Source organism: Haliotis rubra, unplaced genomic scaffold (assembly GCF_003918875.1).
Source record: "Haliotis rubra isolate DU_JTF1 unplaced genomic scaffold, ASM391887v1 Scf165, whole genome shotgun sequence".
Taxonomy (NCBI): Eukaryota; Metazoa; Mollusca; class Gastropoda; order Lepetellida; family Haliotidae; genus Haliotis; species Haliotis rubra.
The window spans coordinates 1,229,177-1,250,781 of record NW_025765614.1 but is presented as its reverse complement, the minus strand read 5'-3'; the positions used below and the strand labels follow the sequence as shown (position 1 = coordinate 1,250,781).

General features: G+C 39.6%; 1 protein-coding gene across 3 annotated transcripts in view; it reads right to left on the bottom strand.

The window, feature by feature from the left end:
- Positions 1-3,595: 3,595 nt before the first annotated feature.
- LOC124271995 (allatostatin-A receptor-like) overlaps positions 3,596-21,605 on the bottom strand; it is a 49,695-nt gene continuing 31,685 nt past the window's right edge. For all 3 annotated transcript variants that reach the window (XM_046707166.1, XM_046707164.1, XM_046707165.1), the window contains exon 2: positions 3,596-5,821. In XM_046707166.1, coding sequence (XP_046563122.1) covers positions 4,651-5,778 — 1,128 coding nt within the window. In that variant the 5' untranslated portion in view covers positions 5,779-5,821 and the 3' untranslated portion in view covers positions 3,596-4,650. The remainder of the gene's footprint in view (positions 5,822-21,605) is intronic.

Sequence of the window (21,605 nt, the reverse complement as noted above, 5' to 3'; positions counted from 1 at the left end):
TGTTTAAAGAAATGACGACCAAACTTGCGTTCTATTTGCGATGTCGACCGATTAAAGATTTTTTGCAGGATGATATGGTACGAATGAAATAGCGAGACATGCAAATGCACTTTATTCTAACCAATTCCTGTTTTTCAATAGGAAAGGACATTTCAACAGGTCTGATTTTTAAGGGTAGAAAATTAATGTTGTTAATAGAGAACACGTCAGTCACAATAGAATTGATGAATACTTTAATGAAAAACATACAACGCATCAATAACTAATTTTGATTTAAGGGAGATCTCGTGTTCCTACTGAAAAGATGTATTGCTTTTGTAATCAGTGTGATCTCCGTATCGTTCAAATTAATTCTTTGACAGCATATGGCAATCAAAACTCCGCTATGTGACATTTGAATCTAATGTTTACATTGGTATTTTCCTTTTCCAGGACTTAATCTCGTTTTAGAAATGTAATAAATTTAATAGAAGCCGTAACATAGAAATCTTTGTATGGTTCGTTTCATGTGAATACAATTCATTGCTGAGAAAATGAATTATTCAAAATCCTTATATGAATAATGATAATATAGTGAAATAAACACGCTTTTCGAACTGGTTGTAAAATAACTTTAAGGGAATATTCCAAGAGTCACAAGCAAAATTGATTTTTGTTATATGTTAAATGTATTTGAGATGTTACGCTGTCTTAAGGGGGCTGCGAGATACCTTTGTGATTAAAGCGTTCTGTCGTCACACGAAGGACCGGTTCGATTCCCCAAACGAGTATAACGCTTAGAGCTAATTTGTGCTCTTTCCGCCGTTGAACTAAAAGCGACGTAAAATCATACGGACATAATTAAATTTCTTATAAACATTCGATATGATAGGATCGGACAGCCAAAGTATGGAGTATTTGAACAATGTGATATGTTAAATGAAACATGTGTATTGTATTATCCAATTTTATGATCCAGTGATCAAAAGGTTATTCAGAAATAATATTACATTTTAGCAATGCATTAAAAATTGGAAAAACGTTTCGACAATATCTATAAATCATTATAAGCTTTGTGCTCCTCAAGTGTAATACTATAAAACAAATAGTACTATTGTATGCATATGCAGTAGATAGTCGATATGTTCTTATGTCAGTTTGCACAGTATATCAAATGCATATACGTACACCAACCATAGAGATATCAGCGATACTACCAGGCTCGATTGTACAATGCTATTTAAGCGTTTAATCAATGTACATAAATACAAAATGCACTCTAGACTTACGCACGAAATACAATGAACACCCCTCATTTGCATCCTATCTATTCTGTAAGGATTACAGGCAGGTGGTTCAAGTTTGTTCTGAAAGTTAAAAAGGGTGACAACAGCAACATCTTAATCCTGAAGACTCAGATTAAAGGTCCATCGAACAAACATGCATGGTAGATTTAGACAAATACATACTTTCTGGATATTTGTTTCATTCGTATCCATCTTGAAATCACGGAGACTTTGCCTTTGGCAACGTGACAGGGGCAAACACATCGACAGACACTGTGGCATTATAGAATAACCTCCAGATTAGGGCGGGACAGACTCTGTGTGACAGTGCTTGCTTCAAACAACCGTTGTGTCCATCTTTGTTTCTCATGACGGCAAAAATGTATCCGAATGTTTAGCATGGGTCCTGCAATCTGATGCATCATTGTATTCACGGTATGTACGTTAACATTTCCTAATTTGACTCATCAGCGACCAATGATGTCGTGTTCCCGTTCTTTCGTCAAGTAAACAACTGACTTGCCATTGAACGTGTTTGAGACAGGTACCAGTGATGGGATGGAATAGGATAGGATACGCGGCCCCTGTGGCGAACACCTTGTATCATCACTAGTTAATAGTGATGGCTAAACACATCCGTCGAAATAGCCCAGTCGACTCTGCTGGTACAAGCGATTTTCTTTGTCTGTAGACAGATGTTTTCTCGCGTTTATTCACACGAGTAGGAGTGCGCGCCGAGATCGTGGTAACGCAATACCTTTTAAGAGGAGTTTCGACTTGTGGCATTTTAGAAAACGACGTTAAACTAGGTAAGTTGAATAACATATTATGAGACTCTGGAACAGCATTACCATTAAACACCTGATACATATCAAATCAACTTAGTATCCAAGGCTGAACCAGCAATTGCATTACGTATACTCAAGGTTCGTGTTACCTGTAACAATTAACCTATTTGTGACACATATCTGAATCATTCTGCTGTTATTTGTCTTAACTGTCTGCGGCATGGCTACGTCTGACAAATCGACATGGGCATTACCACTTAGGGCGCGCTTATTCTCCATCGTTTAGATTAACGTTTAGTTACCTTTTGTTTTGTGATTAATGACTTGAACATGAACGTAGTCAATCTGTGTCACTTCTATTCATTTCGTCAGTCACTAAATGCAAGAATGTACATCTTCCTGAAGACCGCAGTGAATATTCGAACATAGAAGTTTACAGAAATGAAGCGAGGCATCGAGAGATTGTGGGTGGATGAAAGAAGGACGGACTTGGTGTCCAATTTTCATGTAAGGCAAAGTTGCGAAACAACACAAATCGTGTATGTGGCTTATCATCCTACAATGAGGCCATTGTTAATTGATCAAGAAGTCAGATAAAACGTGCACTATCAATTTGTGGTTTGTCGCCAAAACCAGCAAGCGTACCTGCATATGATTCAAAAACCAAAACAAGATATTTTGCTTGGTCCAGTAAATGCACCATCAGATCCCTTTCTCAAAGGTTAACTGTAACTTAGAATGCAAGCAATGGAAGAAAGGCCAAAAAGTGCATGTACTTAAGACAAGTGGAATTCAAGCAAAATCTCAAACCCGTACAAATAATCTCACTACAGTTACGTCATGACATTTGATGATCTAACAGAATGCCACCTTCATTGCCGTGACCACTTAAATCTAGGTTCAGAACAGTTTGTCAATAAAGAAAACAAATATCAACTGTAGTTTAGTGCGAACATATATGCATGTTGTGAAGTGTAGGATATCCTCAGTTTGGGGAAGTTCCTTAAGTAAGAAGTAGGCATCCCAACGGGTACCAATCGTGGGTTTGTAATTCGGTTTGCTTTTTCTGTAACAAGGGAACGTGTGAGGTACATTCGAAAATTCAATAAAGATTTCTTACAGCTCGTGCTGAACCAGCATTCCAAAGTTGGCTACAACATCCAAGCTTCAGTGAAGCTTTAAGTGTATCTGTGGTAGACATGAGGAGGACATATTCACTTTTTCACGCATCGATGACAAAATTATTTCTGATTTCGTGTTGACTTCTACCATATGTTCATGTTTTCTCAGGAGAACAGGTGATCTGGCTTTCAGTGCACTTGTGACGGTTTCAAGCAGACGGGCAAGATACGCTCACCTTTCGCGAACATCTAGTGTTATTGCTATTTGAAGATGATTCATACACGCATAAATAGCACAATGGAATATGCTTTTGGAGAAATTTCTAACATGGAAATGAATTTGTGACTTATAGTTTTCACTCAACACACCAAAGGCTGTTGGCTGGACTGTAGTAATGCTACATAATAACAACTCATCGAGAAAAATCTTTAGTTTTATTTCCAAACAACAATAAGCCCAAAGTTGCAACTTGAGAAGAACACAATTTTGTGATGAAAATATATTTCTACAATTTTTGGAATCAAAACAATAAGACGGCAGGTACGTCCGATCAATTAAAATATACAATCATTTACATATGTCCACGGAATATACCAAGGATGATGGGACAAATGTTAGTATGTGACTCTACAAACTATAAAAGCGAACAAGTATAACAAGACTGCTCTATAATGATGATCTGTTTACAAATAAATTGCAGTTCTGGTTATGAATACAATATAGGCGTAGAGCAAATACGACTTTACATAATTTACCGGGCACAGGACATTATACGCAATAAATCACACATCCTTTTATTTTCATGAATACATATTAATCGTCTACACTGCATAACGTCTCTGCTTAATAACAAACTGATCAGAGATCACTGCACATCTGAATGCCACGAAGCGCTAAAAGGGGTCAGTTTGGGCGCTCAGTGTCAATCAGTTGTACGAATGGTCCCAGAACAATAATAGTGTATATACCCGAAACACACTGTGAAAAACAGCCCAGTGTTGACTCACCATTGCCACATGAATCACTAAACATTTAAATATCCCACTGCAAAAAATGAAAGACATACCATAGTACAAGTACAATCATATATGACCAGTCGCAAATACGTGAAGTCTTTAGAGGGATAGACAGAATATGCAGTTGTCTCACTGAAGTTATCGTGTTCTATCGACACTGATCTGTCCCATCACGTGATCTAGTCACATGTTTATCACGTGAATGTGGTCACGTGTCAGTCACATGGTACTTTAGGTGTATAACATCAACGAGCTGCATCAGCGATAAGCAGCTATGAATGGACGGCGAATCTTAAGTTTGACACTCGCAGCGTTCACGCGCGTGTCTGAAGCAGTTTTAGACACAAGATAATATTTTTATCCGGACTTTTGCATGAAATTTAACAGGTACACAGACCTACGTATGAAGTCATACGTATGTCTGAGTTGCATATAGAAGTCACATCCAGCTATGTATTGTCACACGTTATTCAAAGTTGTCCTTGTGATACACGTGCTTTTGGAATCCTTTTCACTGCGGATGTTTGTCCTTTCGTAATCCATAAGCCGCGTTACCGAGAAACAACAGATAAACTTTCGAAAACTCCTTTTAAAGTTTTCAGACAAAAATGCGTAAAGAAATGGGTTTACACAGCTGTTCATATAGGCCAGACAGTTGGCAGCCATTTGTAGTCCAACGAACCCCATGTCGTGTGGGTAATGGCCAAATGCACGGATTATAAGAATAATCTGAATTGGTAGCCAACAGAGTGCGAAAGAGACAACAACGATAATGACCATTCTAGTAACTCGCTTCTTAGCCCGGATACTCTCCGCAGATTGGTTGCCACCAGGAACAACCCCATACAGAAGTCGCTTAAGCATAAGGCCATACATGAGACAGACTGCGCCGAGAGGAATCGCGTATCCGAAGGCAAGGAAGCAGGAAAAGAAGATCATGCCAACTTGAGGATCCTTTACACTTGCCACGTTGAGGCAGGCGGATCTGTTTTCAAAATCGTGTTGGTAAGCCAATTCACCATACTGGAACAGGATTGGAATGTTGCCTAAGAGAATCCCTCCCCAAGTTACTACAACGGCCAGCCACGTGTTCCTCTCGGTCCTGTATCGCATTGACCTGATGGCATGGACTACTGCTAGGTACCTATCAAGAGACATGAGGACAAGAGTGTAGACGCTTGCGGTGGCACAAACGTAAGCCATGAACTGTGTCAGCTTGCACCACGCGTTTCCAAATGGCCAGACAGGCAAGGCATATCCTGCTGCTGTAAATGGCACACAGAAGATGATGAAGAAGAGATCAGCAAAAGCCAAACTGAGGATGAGGATATTGGTTGTATTCCTCATTTTTTTGTCGGACACGACCACGAGGATGACCATGAGGTTTCCAATTAGTCCCAGGATGAATACTACCCCAAATATAGTTGGTACGATGATGCTAACCAGTCTTTCAAATTCGTACATAGGTGATAATCCGGTATTGTTGCAACCAACTCCCATACAGGAAGCATTCTGACTGACGTTGGACGGGGTGACTGTTGTCAGCTCCAAGAGTTCAATCTCTAGCTCAGCCTGACCTCTAGACATGATGTTTCTTGTTTGGTCCCAGCAGGTACACTACACAATCATTCTGAAATGAAACAGAAATAGTTTAGTACACTATAAATATCATTCATGACTAATTTACAGACGATATGAACATCACTCATTGCAACGTAAAGCATACATGATGTTCTTTCGCAACACTCGTGACAAACGACACTATCGGAGAGACGGTGGCTTTTATTGGAAGCACCAACATCAACACAATTAGGTCTGTCTTAGTAAGCCACGGTTTAAATTACATCCGCATCTAATTTTTGATATGGCAAAGGTATCAAAGGAAATTACATATCATTCGTTGCCGAAGTCCGCACTGATATACAAAAAGCAATAAACCGGCGTGTTGTTACTTATATCTTATTCACTATCAAGGGTAGTGTTTCTTATCATACTGTGAATTCTGGATGTAACCAGTAGGAAGAGATCTAATAAATCCACAAGAGGATTAAATATATGTATGATACTGTTCTGTTACAATGGAATGTACTGGCCATATTTCCCAAATGACCGACACAGCTGTGCCTGACGTTGACTATAATTGCAATTAGTCGCGTGAAATATGGTTCAAATATATTTTGCATCAAGAAAAGTTGATGCTTGTCCTGAGCACACAGCGTCAGGCAATTGTAGATAACCCTTGTAAAGTTCTTTCCGGACACTGTATACAAGGAACTAGAATTATCACACAGTTGAACCTTTCATAATGCGATAACGCACACGAAGAAGATGCCTTTCCATTTCTATACATCTAATTCATTCTCACGATGTTGCAATATCGCGGAAATACATAACAAAACGCCAGTACAAAAGACATCGTTCGTTAGAAACCATCACCAACCTATAACACCACCCTGAGGATATGGCTGAAAACCTGGCAAAGATTGGCTTTTGTTATCAGCCTTCCTCCCATCCCAACGTGCTCACTACATTCAATTAATGCGGGGAAAATAAGCGCAAAGTAAACATTTTATACAGAGGGTGCAAACACCGCTTTCAGGCCTCTTTTATGGGCAGCCAGGGACTGGACGCGTCAGTAAATGACAAAATGAGAAAGGGGCTAAATAAGTTAGGCCCGGTGTAAAAGCAGTGAAAATCATATTATTGTTTCAAATGGGTGTCCGGCCTTGTAGGGTGGTTCCTGGACAAGCAGTGGACCTGGATCGATGTGAAGTTGTCCGGCCACCTGATGGACACAATTAGGCACTGTTCATTGGTCAAGGCTTCGCGCTTAAACCAGTCTTTAATGTTCCCCAGACTGTCCTTATCTGCTTTAGCTGTCGAGCACCAGTAATATCTCCGGGGTTAGTCAAAGGATTAGGTATTTAATGCGGAGCTGTACACTCGACACTAAGTGGGGCAGTGCTGTAGATGACACTATGTAAGCGCCAGAGGTGGGACTAACATGGTAATAACAATTTGGGTGGAAAATGTTGGTTTCTTTATTCCCGGGGCAGAATCGCTGATTATGACTCGCGGACCAGATCATATTCCAGATGACATAATTGGAACTCAGGCGAAGAACTACCAGAATCCAATCCATAGATATAAACTATACCTTGATATTTTCAAAACAACAGAAATGCCATGTTAGTGTATATATATTTGTAACAAACCCGGTTCCTCACAATAAAATACAACATGACTTTCATGTGTAAGTCAGGTGTTTGATATTTTTAATGCATGTATAAACCTGTTCAGAGGACAATCAAGACTGATAATGGATCTTCAAAGGTACAAGTACTATCTTCTTAAATCATTTTAAATTATAAAAACATTAATAAGTGTCTTTTTACAAATAAGGACCAATGAACTATTTTCTTGTGAATACATGACGACAATCGTGCCATACCTAGTCCATTAACTATCGTGGACGACATTCACAATCGTTTTCCTCGTGATAAAAAATGAATTATTGCTCAATCGGTTGGAAAAATGTAATTACAACTGATGCGTTATCTCTCGCTATTGAATATGTTTAATGGCCCTCAGCAAACTGAAATGTACATCCGACGAGTGGCATGCTTCATCACAATCACCTGTATTAGTTAAACACTTTAGATTTTCACGTTCGCAATTTATCTGACAGCCAAATGCTCGATTAACGATATCTATATGGATGAATTTGAACAAACGCCTCCAGTTGGGATTTTAGAAGAACTGGAGCACTGGTGACCAAATGACAAGGTGTTCCTTTGATGACAGGATTCGATGTGCGAGTCAGTATTCACTCTGGTCATAATAGTTGATTTGAATTAACACAATATCTATTAACGACGGCAAATATTGAGTTTGTACGTGTGTTCATGGTTGCCTGCACGAAGATCATTAAATCTAGGCATGTATTAACATGAAGGCGATATGTTGGTGGGTTGGTTTGTTGGTTGGTTTGTTGTTTAACGTCGCAATCAGCAATATTCCAGCTATATAGCGGCGGTCTGTAAATATAATCGAGTCTGGACCAGACAATCCAGTGATTAACAGTACGAGCATCGATCTACGCAATTTGGATACGACGACATGTCAAGATTAACCGTTGAAATTTTGCTCGTTGTCGTGTTCCGCTCGAAAATTCATACTGCAATTCCATATATTAATATGTCCAATGCACAGCATTTACAAGTGCTTGCATATATTACTTCTTTCTCTCAGCCCCGACTGTTATCAATATCTTCAATAGATTTATGTATCTGCACATCATAACTTAATCATAAGAAACTACAGCTATATACTAATTTGTTGCAGTGAATATTTCGGATAGCAGGATATTATACCTGAAGCAAATAGACTTCATTTTTTATTTAGGTTCATGTTAAGTGAATTCAATAACGCAGTTATAAGTTCACAGCCGTTAATAATATATCCGGTAAGTGATTTTCATCAAACATATCCATTTCAGTCTAATTCCCCGAATTGTTTTGCTACAAGGTTTTCACTTTTCATAACAAACTTTTAATCCTTTTGCATCCATAAAACATGTGCAGAATTGCGGGAAATATCAGACAACACTCTGTGAGTGAGTGCTGAGGGTCCGATCGCAGCTTTGAACAATGTTCCAGCGGAAAGGAGGAAAGAACTCAAAGTTGTAGGAATTTTACCACTTTTTCAAATCCAAATGACTACTGGTGCCAGTCCTATTCACACACACACACACACACACACACACACACACGGATACCCACGCATGCGTACACACACACCCCTTCCCCACTGCGCTAACAACAGTGTCTTGTGTCTATGGGGCAATGGAAAATATCCTAACTTGGATGTGACCAGACAATTATTCCTAGGCTGAAGAGATACCGTTAGACCATCCTTGTTATGATAATTTCGTCCGTGATAGGCGTATCGAATACATCACCATCGAATAGCCATTTCTGATCATTTCAATTTCAGCCACCTTCAAACAAATAGTACATGCATCCCTCTAGCTCGGCAGTTTATCAGTCGATTACATGTGACAATACACATGGCTCGCATGGCTCTACATCATCTCTATTAAATAATACCTCATGACACATTTACGAAGCTAAAACTACACACAATGGGAACAGCATAATAGTATACTAAGTGGTTTGGATGGTAACACGTTAATTCAATTAAATATCTGCGTTGGCCTGTAGGAAGGAAGTCAAACAGTGACACAAGTCATTGGCGTTTACAAATATGGGGACACCCTCGACCAGTCAAAACTGGGATCAAGGATTCGAACCCATGATCAGCGGATCCTACCAAGACTAAGGGACGTAACTCTGCATAAATCTCTCCCTGACGTATCGCACCTCAAAATGAGAAAACGACGCTACAATCCATAAGTTCATGGTGACCTCACCTCATCTGACATGACCTAAGCACACTCTATTGTGTTGATTTCACTGCTTCGGTTTGGCGGTTATAGTAGCTTCTCGAGTGATCACACTGATTTCTCTTTTCCAAAACGCTAATAACAGGAAATAAGCTCAGCTGATCCATCGAGAAAACCGAACGACATTCAGTCCTCAGCTGCAACATCAGCGGCAGTGGCTGCTCTTTAAGGGCTCTTGCGGTCTCCAGCCGAAAAACAACTATGCTTGTTAATTACCAATAGCTAAAGGGATGCTCAAAGCTGTTCTGGGTTGATAGAGCCATGTTTACACATACCAACTAACAGGAAAACTTTAATTTATTGATACTAGGGTAGGGGATATAATGATTGATCGAACTACCGACGCATTGCAATTATCATTGGCTCAAGGGCAATGCGTTGAAATAGCAATGATTACAGCGATGCAACACTAAATCATCGTGCATAGATGTAAGCGAAGCAAAACATAAACGGACAGGCAACAGTCCTTCATACAGACTGATGTAACTATTTACATTTTTTGGACATGGAATTAAACAATTTTTTAAAGCACTAATAGCCTTATTTTGTTAGAATTCCTGCAAACGGTTCTTGGAGTAAATAAGTAATGATAGAATACTACTCTTATTTTTGGATTCTTTGCAAACGATACTTGGGTTGAAGTAAATATAGATTAATACGTACCATCTTGTTATATACCAAACCGAACGGTAATTGGCGTTGAGTAAACAGAGAATATCAAACCTATTCTTGTTATACGCCACATCAGAGGCTAGTTGGCGTGACGTAAAACGGAAATATTGAACCACTCTTGTTGAAAACCACACCAAACGGTACATGGTATAAAGCAATTAGAAAATAAACAAACTCCTTCCTACCACATCAAACGGCAGTTGGCATCAAGTGCAGAGAGAGTACTGCACGTCTTGTTGAATAATACACTCAACGGTACTTGACCTTGCATTCAAGATGGAATGCTGAATTTGTTTACGATAGATACCACACGAAACATTGCTTAGAGTTCAGTAAACACAGATATTGCTGAGCGCGGCGTGAAACTAAACTCACTCAGTAAACACAGAGCAATCAAAAAGCACTGCTTGATGTTGTTCCATGCCACACCAATAGGTACTACAGGTGTGTAGGAAATGCATGGTGTACGACCCTTAAGATACCAACTGACGCAAGTGTATGTTTGTCAGGTTGATCCTCTGCTGGAAGGTTCTAAAGGAAACGCTAAATCTCATTTGCGAAATGAAGGGCTACCACACCATCTGGATCTAGCGAACATTAATGCCGCAGAGCAACTGTTACTTGGTATAACGTTCACTGGTTCCTTAGTTTGATCACGTCACAGTACAAGAACATGTTTATCAAGTCTAAATATTGTCTTCGTGGTCATTCTAAAATGTGTTATGTTCAATTTCCTTCACACGCATCCCTGTGTTATGGGATGGTTTTAATTATTCTGGTATAAGAATCTAATGACTTGTACCATATGGGTTGAAAGACTAGTGATGAACGGTCTACTTGTTGAAATGTGGTTGCGTTAAGGCGAAAACAAGTTGTCATACAAAGGCAGTCGTGTGTGCCATAATCCTGTGTAAAATAATATCAAAAATAAACGAAGATTGAAAATATTGGCCAAAACAGCCGGCTGACTATGACGTTAAGTAGAACACCTCAAAGACCCTCCAGAATGTATTTGGTTAAAATAAACGTCAAAGCAGTCTAGCTCCCGTGGGCACCATCTTAAATCAGTCTCATTACTGCGAGTTTATTTGCCAGAGAATATTTCAAAGGACCATATCACTCACATGGCTGAAGACATACATATATCTTGTCTCGGCTTCGGTCGAGCGAAATGATTTCATCTGGTGGCGACGGAAAGTAGTCATCCCATGTGACTCATAAAGGCGGTAACCCAAGAGTTGGCAGAAAATAGACGCAGTTCATAATAGGAATACTCTGCGACACAGCGGTGGACCCTGTGTTTAGAGACAACTCCAGTTTGAGATTATTATCAGTATATCATAAAATACGATGATATGGTGCAGGTATTTGGTAAAGGATGCGACGTGGTGTAAAATTGTCTGTGACTGAAATAACGAGATATGCTGAAATCAATAACTGGTGAAAACAAAAGACGTTTTAAGCTTTTCACCCGTTGTCTAATCTCAGTGTCATTTTACAACGTCTCCCTATGATGGAACTTCTGACTGTAAAAATTTCTATGTCTTTGTGAGCTTAACAGTTATGAGATTGACTCAGGAACGAAATGGTCTACAAAATCACGAATTATTCTCGAAATGTTCTCCATTGTTTCTCACATTCACGCAAGTGACGGTTCAGTCCGGAATCAGACACCAGTGAAACAGATTTCTCCAGTTTTATTTTCTTCATAAAATCATTTACATTTTCAGTGAGGTTCCTTTTGAATCCGATACAATTATGTAAGCGATAGATTTCTTATGGTAGTCGGTTAAGTATTGAACGGTGCGGTAGTGGCATGGATTTATCCAGTATTCAGACAGTTCGGTGCAAATCTTCACCTTGATATAAAAACAATATTCATTCAATGCATGCAGGTGGGAGAAAAGGTGAACTGGGTAGTGATAGTTCTCGATTCTAAATCCACATAACAGCGACAAAAACATCATTGTCTATAATCATTAGAATGTTCCAATGAAAGTCAGAAGCCACTATTCTGACAATATCATGAGTTTATGACCCGCCATTAAATAATGCCGACAACACGTGTTACCATAAAGGAGAATATATTCTTTCCCATAACTGACATAGACATAAACACAGTTGTGGCTGTGCATTTTTGACGTGTCTAGATTACGGATCGGAAAAGGTCCTCATTGTCCTTTATCGGCTTGAGCATTATATCGACAGTGAAGCGCTGCTCACTCTTTCAGCCGATGGATGAGCCAGATTCGATCATTCAACAGTCACTTTTACAGTTACTCTTGGTTGCTTCCTGTGCCTTTTAACAACATTCACTCAATGACTCAGTCAATCATATTAATCCTCTGCCAATCAATCCACATGTGTCCTAACCACTTATAGTCTGTTTGCAGTGAAAACGTACCGATGAATTTCACTTTTAAACAAACATGTAAATCAAATAAAGTGAAATTAAGATTGCAAATCCTCATAATTTTACCTTGCCATTTGAACATCTAAATCTGAGAATTTCATTCAACATAGGATAAAAGTTGTTTAACAAACGATCATAGCTTCAAATCGTTATTATTGGTTTTGTATTACAATGGGGTATGCACATTAAATGAAACACCGAGAACAAGTAGGGTTGGTCTAAGTTAACGCTCATCACGTACATTTGTTTCACTTTTCCTACTTCTACGCTTACCCCCTTGTAAAATAAACCAGTAATAGCGACTTGAAACTATGATCGTTTGTTAAACAACTTTTATCCTAAGTTGAATAAAATTCTGAGTTTTAAATGTTCAAATGGCAATGTAGAATTATGAGGATTCGCAATCTTAATTTCACTTTATTTCATTTTGTTGGTACATTTTCACAAACCATTTCTCAAATCTCATTACCACTTTAAACTTCAGGAGGAGCAATAGATAGCCAAATATAGCAGTAATTGTCATCAATTAACGTCATGTTGCAGACTTTTACTACACTCGGTGTTACTACCATTAATGTCTTATGTCCATCTTAGTAATCCATACTATTCATTGCCTCACATGACAAACGCTTCCTGTTCAGCATCAAGTCGATTTTCGGCTTTCACCTTTTCTCCGCGTTCCGTAATCCATTCAAGTACAGAGTTAGTTAATCAGATAGGTTTCATACTGATTTGAACGATATGTCGAATATATAACAACAGTTTCATGTGATGATGCAAATCATACGATTTTGGTAAAACGCATAATTATTATGCTACATAACCTAGGGATAAACATGTTATCAGGACGAAATTCAATTAGAAAATAGTTTACACATACGTGAAGGAATATTGATGTTCACTGTGTACATTGAAGGCATAGCTCTTACCTTGGTTAAACAATATCAAGATGGAAAGCAAGTACAGGATTGTAGATTACCCAGTAAATATTCAAAATGCATATGCATAAATTGTCTGAAATATAGCGAAATCAGACTTGTGTTGTAGTAACATTTTGATATCTGGATGCTTTGTGCACTAGGTTCCTGACAATCATATCTGAGAAACCGACACCCGCAGTCCCGTGGTAATTTCGACCAAAGGGTATTCAAGCATGTCCTATATAAACGTGGAATTCGTATCATTTTACTGTGGTTTGAAATGTAAACTGATGCTTCAGTCATCAGCTGAACTGTTCATGGAACTGCACTGATATACCGTGTGACATCTGGGATACACAAGCATGGAAGGTTTGCAGTGTTACATGAAACCACGTGTTCCTAAGATAAACGGAATCATTTCATTTCTGGCAAAAATCCAATCTGTGACATTCACCCCATCCACATACACACTCTCATGACGGCATAGTTCACACATTTGCAGGGCTGTGGAGAAGCCTAGTGGTTAAAGCGTTCGCTCGTGGCGTCGAAGACCCGGGTTCGATTCACAACATGGGTACAATGCATGAAGTCCATTTATGGTGTCCTCATCCTTGATATTGCTGGAATATTGCTAAAAGCGGCGTAAAACCTAATTCACTCACTCACTCACTCACTAATTTGCGTAAATGAATGCCTGGTGCCTGAGGTCAGACAACATAGTCCAGTGGCACGGTATCCCTTTTACTGATTTTGTTTTGAAAAGTGAAATGTTGAATATATATAAACACGTGAAAACGTTAGCAACCCTGTGGGATTGTGATAGAGACAGTTCTAATACCTCGGAAAGGTTTTTAGTTGACTCAGTCAACAAGCAGAAAAACATGACGTCAACGCCAGAGACTAATCAATCTTGATTATCTGCTTAAATATGCCGTTCGGCGAAGACAAACTAGTCATGAAATGTTTAAGATTGGGTCACTGAAAATCAGTGATGACAAAGAGTAAACACATCCTGCTCTAGAGCTATCAGCCGTCAATCACATAATTCTCATGAAAAATACATTATTATGTGTTTCTTCATTGCCTAGCGTCGTACACCAGTACCCCAGCCATACGACCGTGCTCAGTATGCAATCGCGTCCGGACCAGACTCTCCAGTGCCATGAAAACCCTTTTACTTATTTGTTATTACAAGTTCAGATATTCTTATGTGATCAAATACGGGAAACACTTAAGAAGCATGTATTGACAAGTGAACTTCTTAAAATGTCCTTTGTTTTCACAAATATGGATTTCAACATATCTTAGCTGTGTCTTTATTCCAGTCACAGACAACCTCACTCCGGAACGTATTCCTTTCAGAATACCATTATGTGAGTAAATGGAGGACAAACTAAAACATGAGCTCCCTTCTCATAGTGATATCGGTATCACATCAGGACGATAACGCATTGTTATATCACGATAAGAAAAACGACTTATGATTCCATAGTTTTGTAATCCTGTAAATATAATGTATACAACCATTTTCACATCCATGGGAAATTTCTGCCAAAAGTAGAATCGATTGTACCATGTCGACTTTACCGCGGTCATGTGCATATGAATCACTGTAAACAGTGATCATGAAAAGTTGAGTCACATAATAGGAGTGGAAATGACTTAAAAGCACTGCTCGAAACACAATGGCTACCAATACACCTGAAATACACTACAGATGGCATTGCGCGTGTTAAGTATCATACAGTAGGATACATTTAGTGTCATACAAATTTCTGCAGTTGAAGTTATTTCACGAACTGAATCTATCAAAACAGATACCTATACTGTACTTATGTACTATGAAGCTACCTATACGGTACTTATGTACTATGAAGCTACTTATACTGTACGTATGTACTATGAAGCTACCTATACTGTACTTATGTATTTTGAAGCTACCCGTACTGTACTACTGAGGTAAAGTATGTAGACAAAAAATCTGGGAATAAACGTCTGTGAGAACATTATAAACTGAAACGTAAAAGTATGTTTAGCATTAAATTTACTGTTTGTGAAGTAACTTTGACATTTGATATGACGCCAGCAGTGGCAAGTTATTCAACCCATCGTTTGTCGTGGTCGTCCGATTAAATACAATGGTTAAGTTGGCGAAATTGATGTTGGCTAGTCAATTGGAAACACATGCTGATGATGTAGTTGGAATCGCACAATAGATCCCCGGGACATTTCATGATTATGGAAAGTGTTTTGCTTCTCTTTTATTTACACTTGTCGTTTATCCCATGTTTGGATGTTATGTTTCTGGAAACGTCATCTACAGTGAAAACTCGTTCGTCCCAAATTCCTGTTCTTCCAGGCGAATTTGTTGAAAAGGTCTTTACATGCCTGCAAAAAGGCCCTTCACAATGTTAAAAACAGTTTGGCATCTTTTAGAAATATATGGAATGGAATTGATCCGTCTCATAAGCTACCATTGCTACCTTCTGTTGATATGTTAGCACTGTGAACTCTTGCCTTGGCTCTGACGTCTGGAACCTTGACTATTACTCTTTTGTACTGGCTCAAAAATGGTGTAACGAGAGATGCATTGAGCAGCATTTCTGACAAAACATATGTATTTTGAACTTTGAAAATTACTAGTCCGCTTGACAAACTTGAGACAAACTTAATACTTTGTCCATGGGGCATTTGTCGCTAAACACATGACAATAGATACATCTACTTAACCATCTTCAAAAGCATTGGCATCCGTGGTTTTCACCGATAACACTTTGTGAAGCTTAGGTTTCTCACAGATAAGTGGGCATACCCATTGGGTCCAGTTATTATGTTCAAACTGCCTCGCTGGTCCAATGAAGGAGTGTCTGCCCCGAAAGCAGGAGTGAGATCCCTTGTTATGTGATACCAAAGTATTACTTTAAAATATGATGCGTCTTGTTTCCGTTCTTTGCGTTATGCATTAAGGGGATAACACAAGGACTGGTAGGCATCAGCAAATTGGTCTGACTTGGGTACTTATACTAAACACACTAACCCGTACGTCGCTGAAGAAGTGCAATTTCTTAAAGCGCCGTTACCTCTCCGTTTGCCGCCTCGTTTTCACTTCATGCTTATGAATCTGAATTCCTGCTCGGTTTGGCAAAACCAAAATATGGGAATCCGTCCAAGATGTTTAACTTTAGCGTATCTGGTGGCGTTCAATAATTGTCATGGAGCAGTTGCGGTCCAATGATATTCGCGCCTTGCCATATGACTTACCTTAGCATGTATTTGATGGGTGCCATCGGCGGGAAAAACCTTTAATGGAAGACCCCGTATACTTGTTAACTGATTGTGGTTCAATCACATATTTTTATGTTACTTTTCAGAGTCGTACTACGGACCCTATGGCAAGAATATGATTTTACTTTTGTTGAGAATTTCCAAACAACAAACGCACACTCCATGATAGTAACTTGAAAGCATTCGTGCTTACCAGTGCTTACCGAAACCTTTTGTTATTGTGAAAGATAACAGTAAATTTCATTACTGTTGATGGTCTTCTAAGAGAACGTACGCGTATGTACTATTCACGTTATACCAAGCGTTCGTTAATTAACTGCCTATCTTACAAATATCAGGGGCCCTCGACGTGAGTATACCTGAATATACCATCATCTGTACTGAGCAGCTATATTGGCAATTATGTGAACTGTATTGCTCGTAATAAATACAAGGGTCTAAATCCGATAAAATAGAAACAGCACGTTAACATATTGAAAACATAATCGAAGTACAATGTCAGCAAAATACGGCAAGCGAACCTTACTAGCGAGCATCTGTTGTCACTGATATCAGTCCAGGACTATTGTGAATAACACGCTGGCTATAAAGTATAGAAGGTGAAAAATGAAGTGTTATTGTGTCGGGATTGTGGCTGTCCAGCTGTATTATTTCTCTTACACACATTTGTACATCATAAGCAGCATTTTAGAATTCAATTTTGTTGAAATTTGAAAAAATATTAAACGACTTACATGAAACGTCAGTTCAACATACTGCAGGCGCATGTAAAGTAGTTGGAGAAAACGATTTGCATGTTTTATGTTTCCCGATTGTATAATATACTTGTAACTACGCTGTTCCATAACCTGGAATAATTTAGATTGATTAGTGCCACAGATAAGCGATATGCTATATTACCATTTCAATGTCAGTTTTGCTAACGTTTCATGCAGAGTTAACCTGACCTGGGAAACCCCTTGCTAAATAATGCATATAATGGGGCGAACCTAAATCTGCTTTAATGCCCGTTTTATGGACCATTTCGTCCAACATGGATACACGCGTAACAGTATCAGATACGCAGTATTCAGATGTAAAGGCAGTAACGACAGGTGATGAAGCAAAGTAATGTTAGTTTCTCGGTATTCCCAGGGGCCTGTCGATCCCAACGAGTCCCTTTAATTACAGCGAGGGGACGAACATTGACCAATAGAGTAATAAATGCTCGTGTTTCTTGCTAATCCGGGAACATTAAGGTGGGACACTTTCAGGCCACCTTCGACGTTTGATATTAGTGTTTCCATAAAATCATGAATAAAATGCTTACGGATAATCAATATTAGGTGGTAAGCACCAGCTATTCTTCTGATCCGTTAATGTTGCATAGGAACGTATATTTGTATGACGTTGTTTCATATATGTACACTATACAGTCGATGTACGCTACATGAACTGTTCATTTTACACGAGGAGGATATATATGTGTTTATTTATAGCCGTTTGTGTGTTCATGTAGGGTCAGAGAGAGATCGGTGTCATGAGAGAGGTTGAAAGTAGTAGTAGAGAAAATAAGAGAGAGAGAGAGAGAGAGCCTGACAGAGAGAGAGCCAGAGAAAGTGAGTGAGAGTGTGTGTGAGAGAGAGGGTGAGGGAGAGAAAGAGAGTAAAAGACAGAGAAAGTGAGTGTGTGTGTGTGTGAGAGAGAGAGAGAGAGAGAGAGAGAGAGAGAGAGAGAGAGAGAGAGAGAGCAAAAGAGGTTGAGGGGTTGCAAATGTTTGAGATGGTGTGAGAAAGAAGATGGGGCTGAGAGTGAAAATGAAAGAGGTTGAGCGGTTTAGAATGGTTGAAAAAATGAAAGGGAGAGATGTTGAGGGGTTGCATGTGGTTGAGAGAGGGAGAGAAATTGAGGGTCTGAGGGCGGTCGAGAGAGTGAGGAAATTTTTTGAGGATTTGCACGTGGTTGAGAGAGAGGGGTTGAGAGTGAGACAAGAAGAGGCTGATCAGGGCCAGAGAGTGATTGCGACTGAGCAAGAGAGAGGTTGAGAGGGTTTAGGGAAAGAGAGAGACAAAGAGGGTTGTGTGTGTCCCATGAGGTGTTCCTGGGTTCAGCGCCTTTCGGGTTGTGGTTGTTTGGGAATGGATGTCAGCGTTTGGACAAATAGTCGCTTGAAACTTGTGGTAATACCTGTAATGAGTAGGAGAGGTCTCACTATAGAGATTAAACCAAATATACGATTTGGACTCGTGGATAAGAGGATCCTCACTTGACGCATTTCTGCCCAAGATACTATCACTGGGCCGGTAAGGAGTTAGGAACAGGGCTGGGTGCTGTCTGCCACGAAGTAGTTATACATTCGTTATAAGGATTCTTATTTATAGCGATCCCTCCACTGATAACGTGAAACAACTCATTTAGAGTGAGTGAGTGAGTGAGTTAGATTTTACGCCGATTTTAGCAATGTTCCAGCAATATTCCGACGGGGCACACCAGAAATGAAATTTCTATCGTTTGAGCTGGGTGAATTAGATAGAAAATGATTTCTCTTTAGGGACAAACCAGATAAAAGAGGAGGTAATGCATGGTCTAGAGGGCGCTGTCAGATATGTCTATAAATGTGACGTCATAGCGCGGTAAGTTCATTCTCGGCTCCGACACCAGTACTGAACATATTGATTTGTGACACTTAAGGTGCTGCAAGAAGAGATGATAATGAGAAACACTGCTGCAGTGTTGTCATATCTACCTTGTAGGTGGAGGAGATGTTACAGTAGCATCTGATGTCTACAGTGATAATATGCGTACTTTTTTCTTCTAGGGTGCAAACGTAGAAACTGCCTTGCAGGAAGGTCAATCTGCTTGAAGGAATGTTTGCGTGGAACAAGACGGTGAGGCGTTAATCATCACTGTGATGTGACGTACCGCGTACAGTTTTAATAAACGCCTCGGCAAGTGTCGCAGGGGACTTACACTGATGTTTGTTCTTTTATCTGGTTTGTGTTGGTGGTAGAAGGAGAAATGGGTTTCACACATTGTACCCATGTGGGGAATTGAACCCGGGTCTTCGGCGTGACGAGCGAACGCTTTAACCGCTTGCTACTCCACCACCCCAATTCATTTAGAAGCTCACTCGTACATACCTTAATCTTATCTATCATTTATCCAATTAAATGTCTCCAAAATTTTCTAACTCTCTAATACTTCATTTTTCCCCAGCACACTCATTCCATCATTAGAATAATGCATTCTTTGCATGACATCGTTATTCGCTAATAGGTTTGTGCATAACCGATACTCGTGTATGTTTCAAATTCGGAACATTACTTGACAAAAGGTGTGTCATACTTTGTTCCAGTCTTAATTTGTCATATGCCATATGCATATTAATCAATCAAACTTGGTGTTGACAACATGCTGAAGTGAAGCTGAACGCTGCAGGTGGAATAAGTGCAGCTACGTGTATAATATTATGGAGATGTACTTTCATGCATGCATGTTACCGAGTGCGTGGGTGTGCCCGGGTGCAGGCCGGAGAGAGAAGAGTGAGAAGTGAGGGAGGGAGGGGAGAGAGTATAGAGAGAGCGAGTGAAGGAGACTGAGGGATACAGGCTGACAGGGAGGGGAGGGGGAGAGGGGGGAGGGCGAAGTAAAGAGTGAGTATACTGACGTGAGGTGAGGTGAAATGGGGTTTAACGTCGCACTTAAGAATATTTCGCTCATATGACGACGTAAATGCGTGTGTATGTGTGGCTGTTTGTACTAGCCCAGACTTATAGTGCTGGCTCACTGAGATACCATGCCGCAGTGAAGCATGAATACTCCACTCAGACACATTATACTGACTCCGAGCCGACCAGTCCTTGTTGTACCAATCAATGCCGAGCGCCAAGCAGGGACCAACAAGTACCATATTTTAACGTCTCTTAATATGACGCGGCCAGGGATCAAACCCGCGACCTTCTGCTCTCCGGGTGGACACTCTAACCACTACACCACGGAGTTGTATACTGAGTGTCGGAACCGACCAGTCCTTATTTAACCCCCTAAATGCCGAGCGCAGAGTGGGAACAAATCTTTAACCTACGTTGCTATGACGTGGCAGCGGCATCATACCACAGACATACAACTAACCGAACGGGCGCTCTATCCACTAAACTACTGAAGTAATATACATTGCTCACGTACATTTTGTATTTTCGTGGCAATGATTCATGTTATGCTTTTATACATATATTACGTATCACGTTTCTGTGGATACACATATAATCACGTTACTGCAACCACAACTCTGGAAACGATTTCTGTGCCATGTGTTTTGTTACAAACATGGTTGAAGAAACCTCTTGTGACGTAAAAACACCGAGTATAACCGATAACTGAATGAAATTAACATCTGATATCGACAATTTCTGTTACAAATTGTTATGTTATACGTTCCATCAAACTGATACGACTGATAACGACAAACTATTGTATTTTAAATATGTCCTTAAATATTAAACCATGTCGACATGTAATAGAGCCATTCAGAACAGGATAATATACGCAATACTCCTCGGTGCAGTAACCTCTTCTGGGGTGACAGTGATTTTTAATGACGATGATATTCTTTTCTTCAGTAATACTGCGTTTTCTTTCCGATAATACGCTGTTGGAGACGTCGTCTACTAACCATTTTACA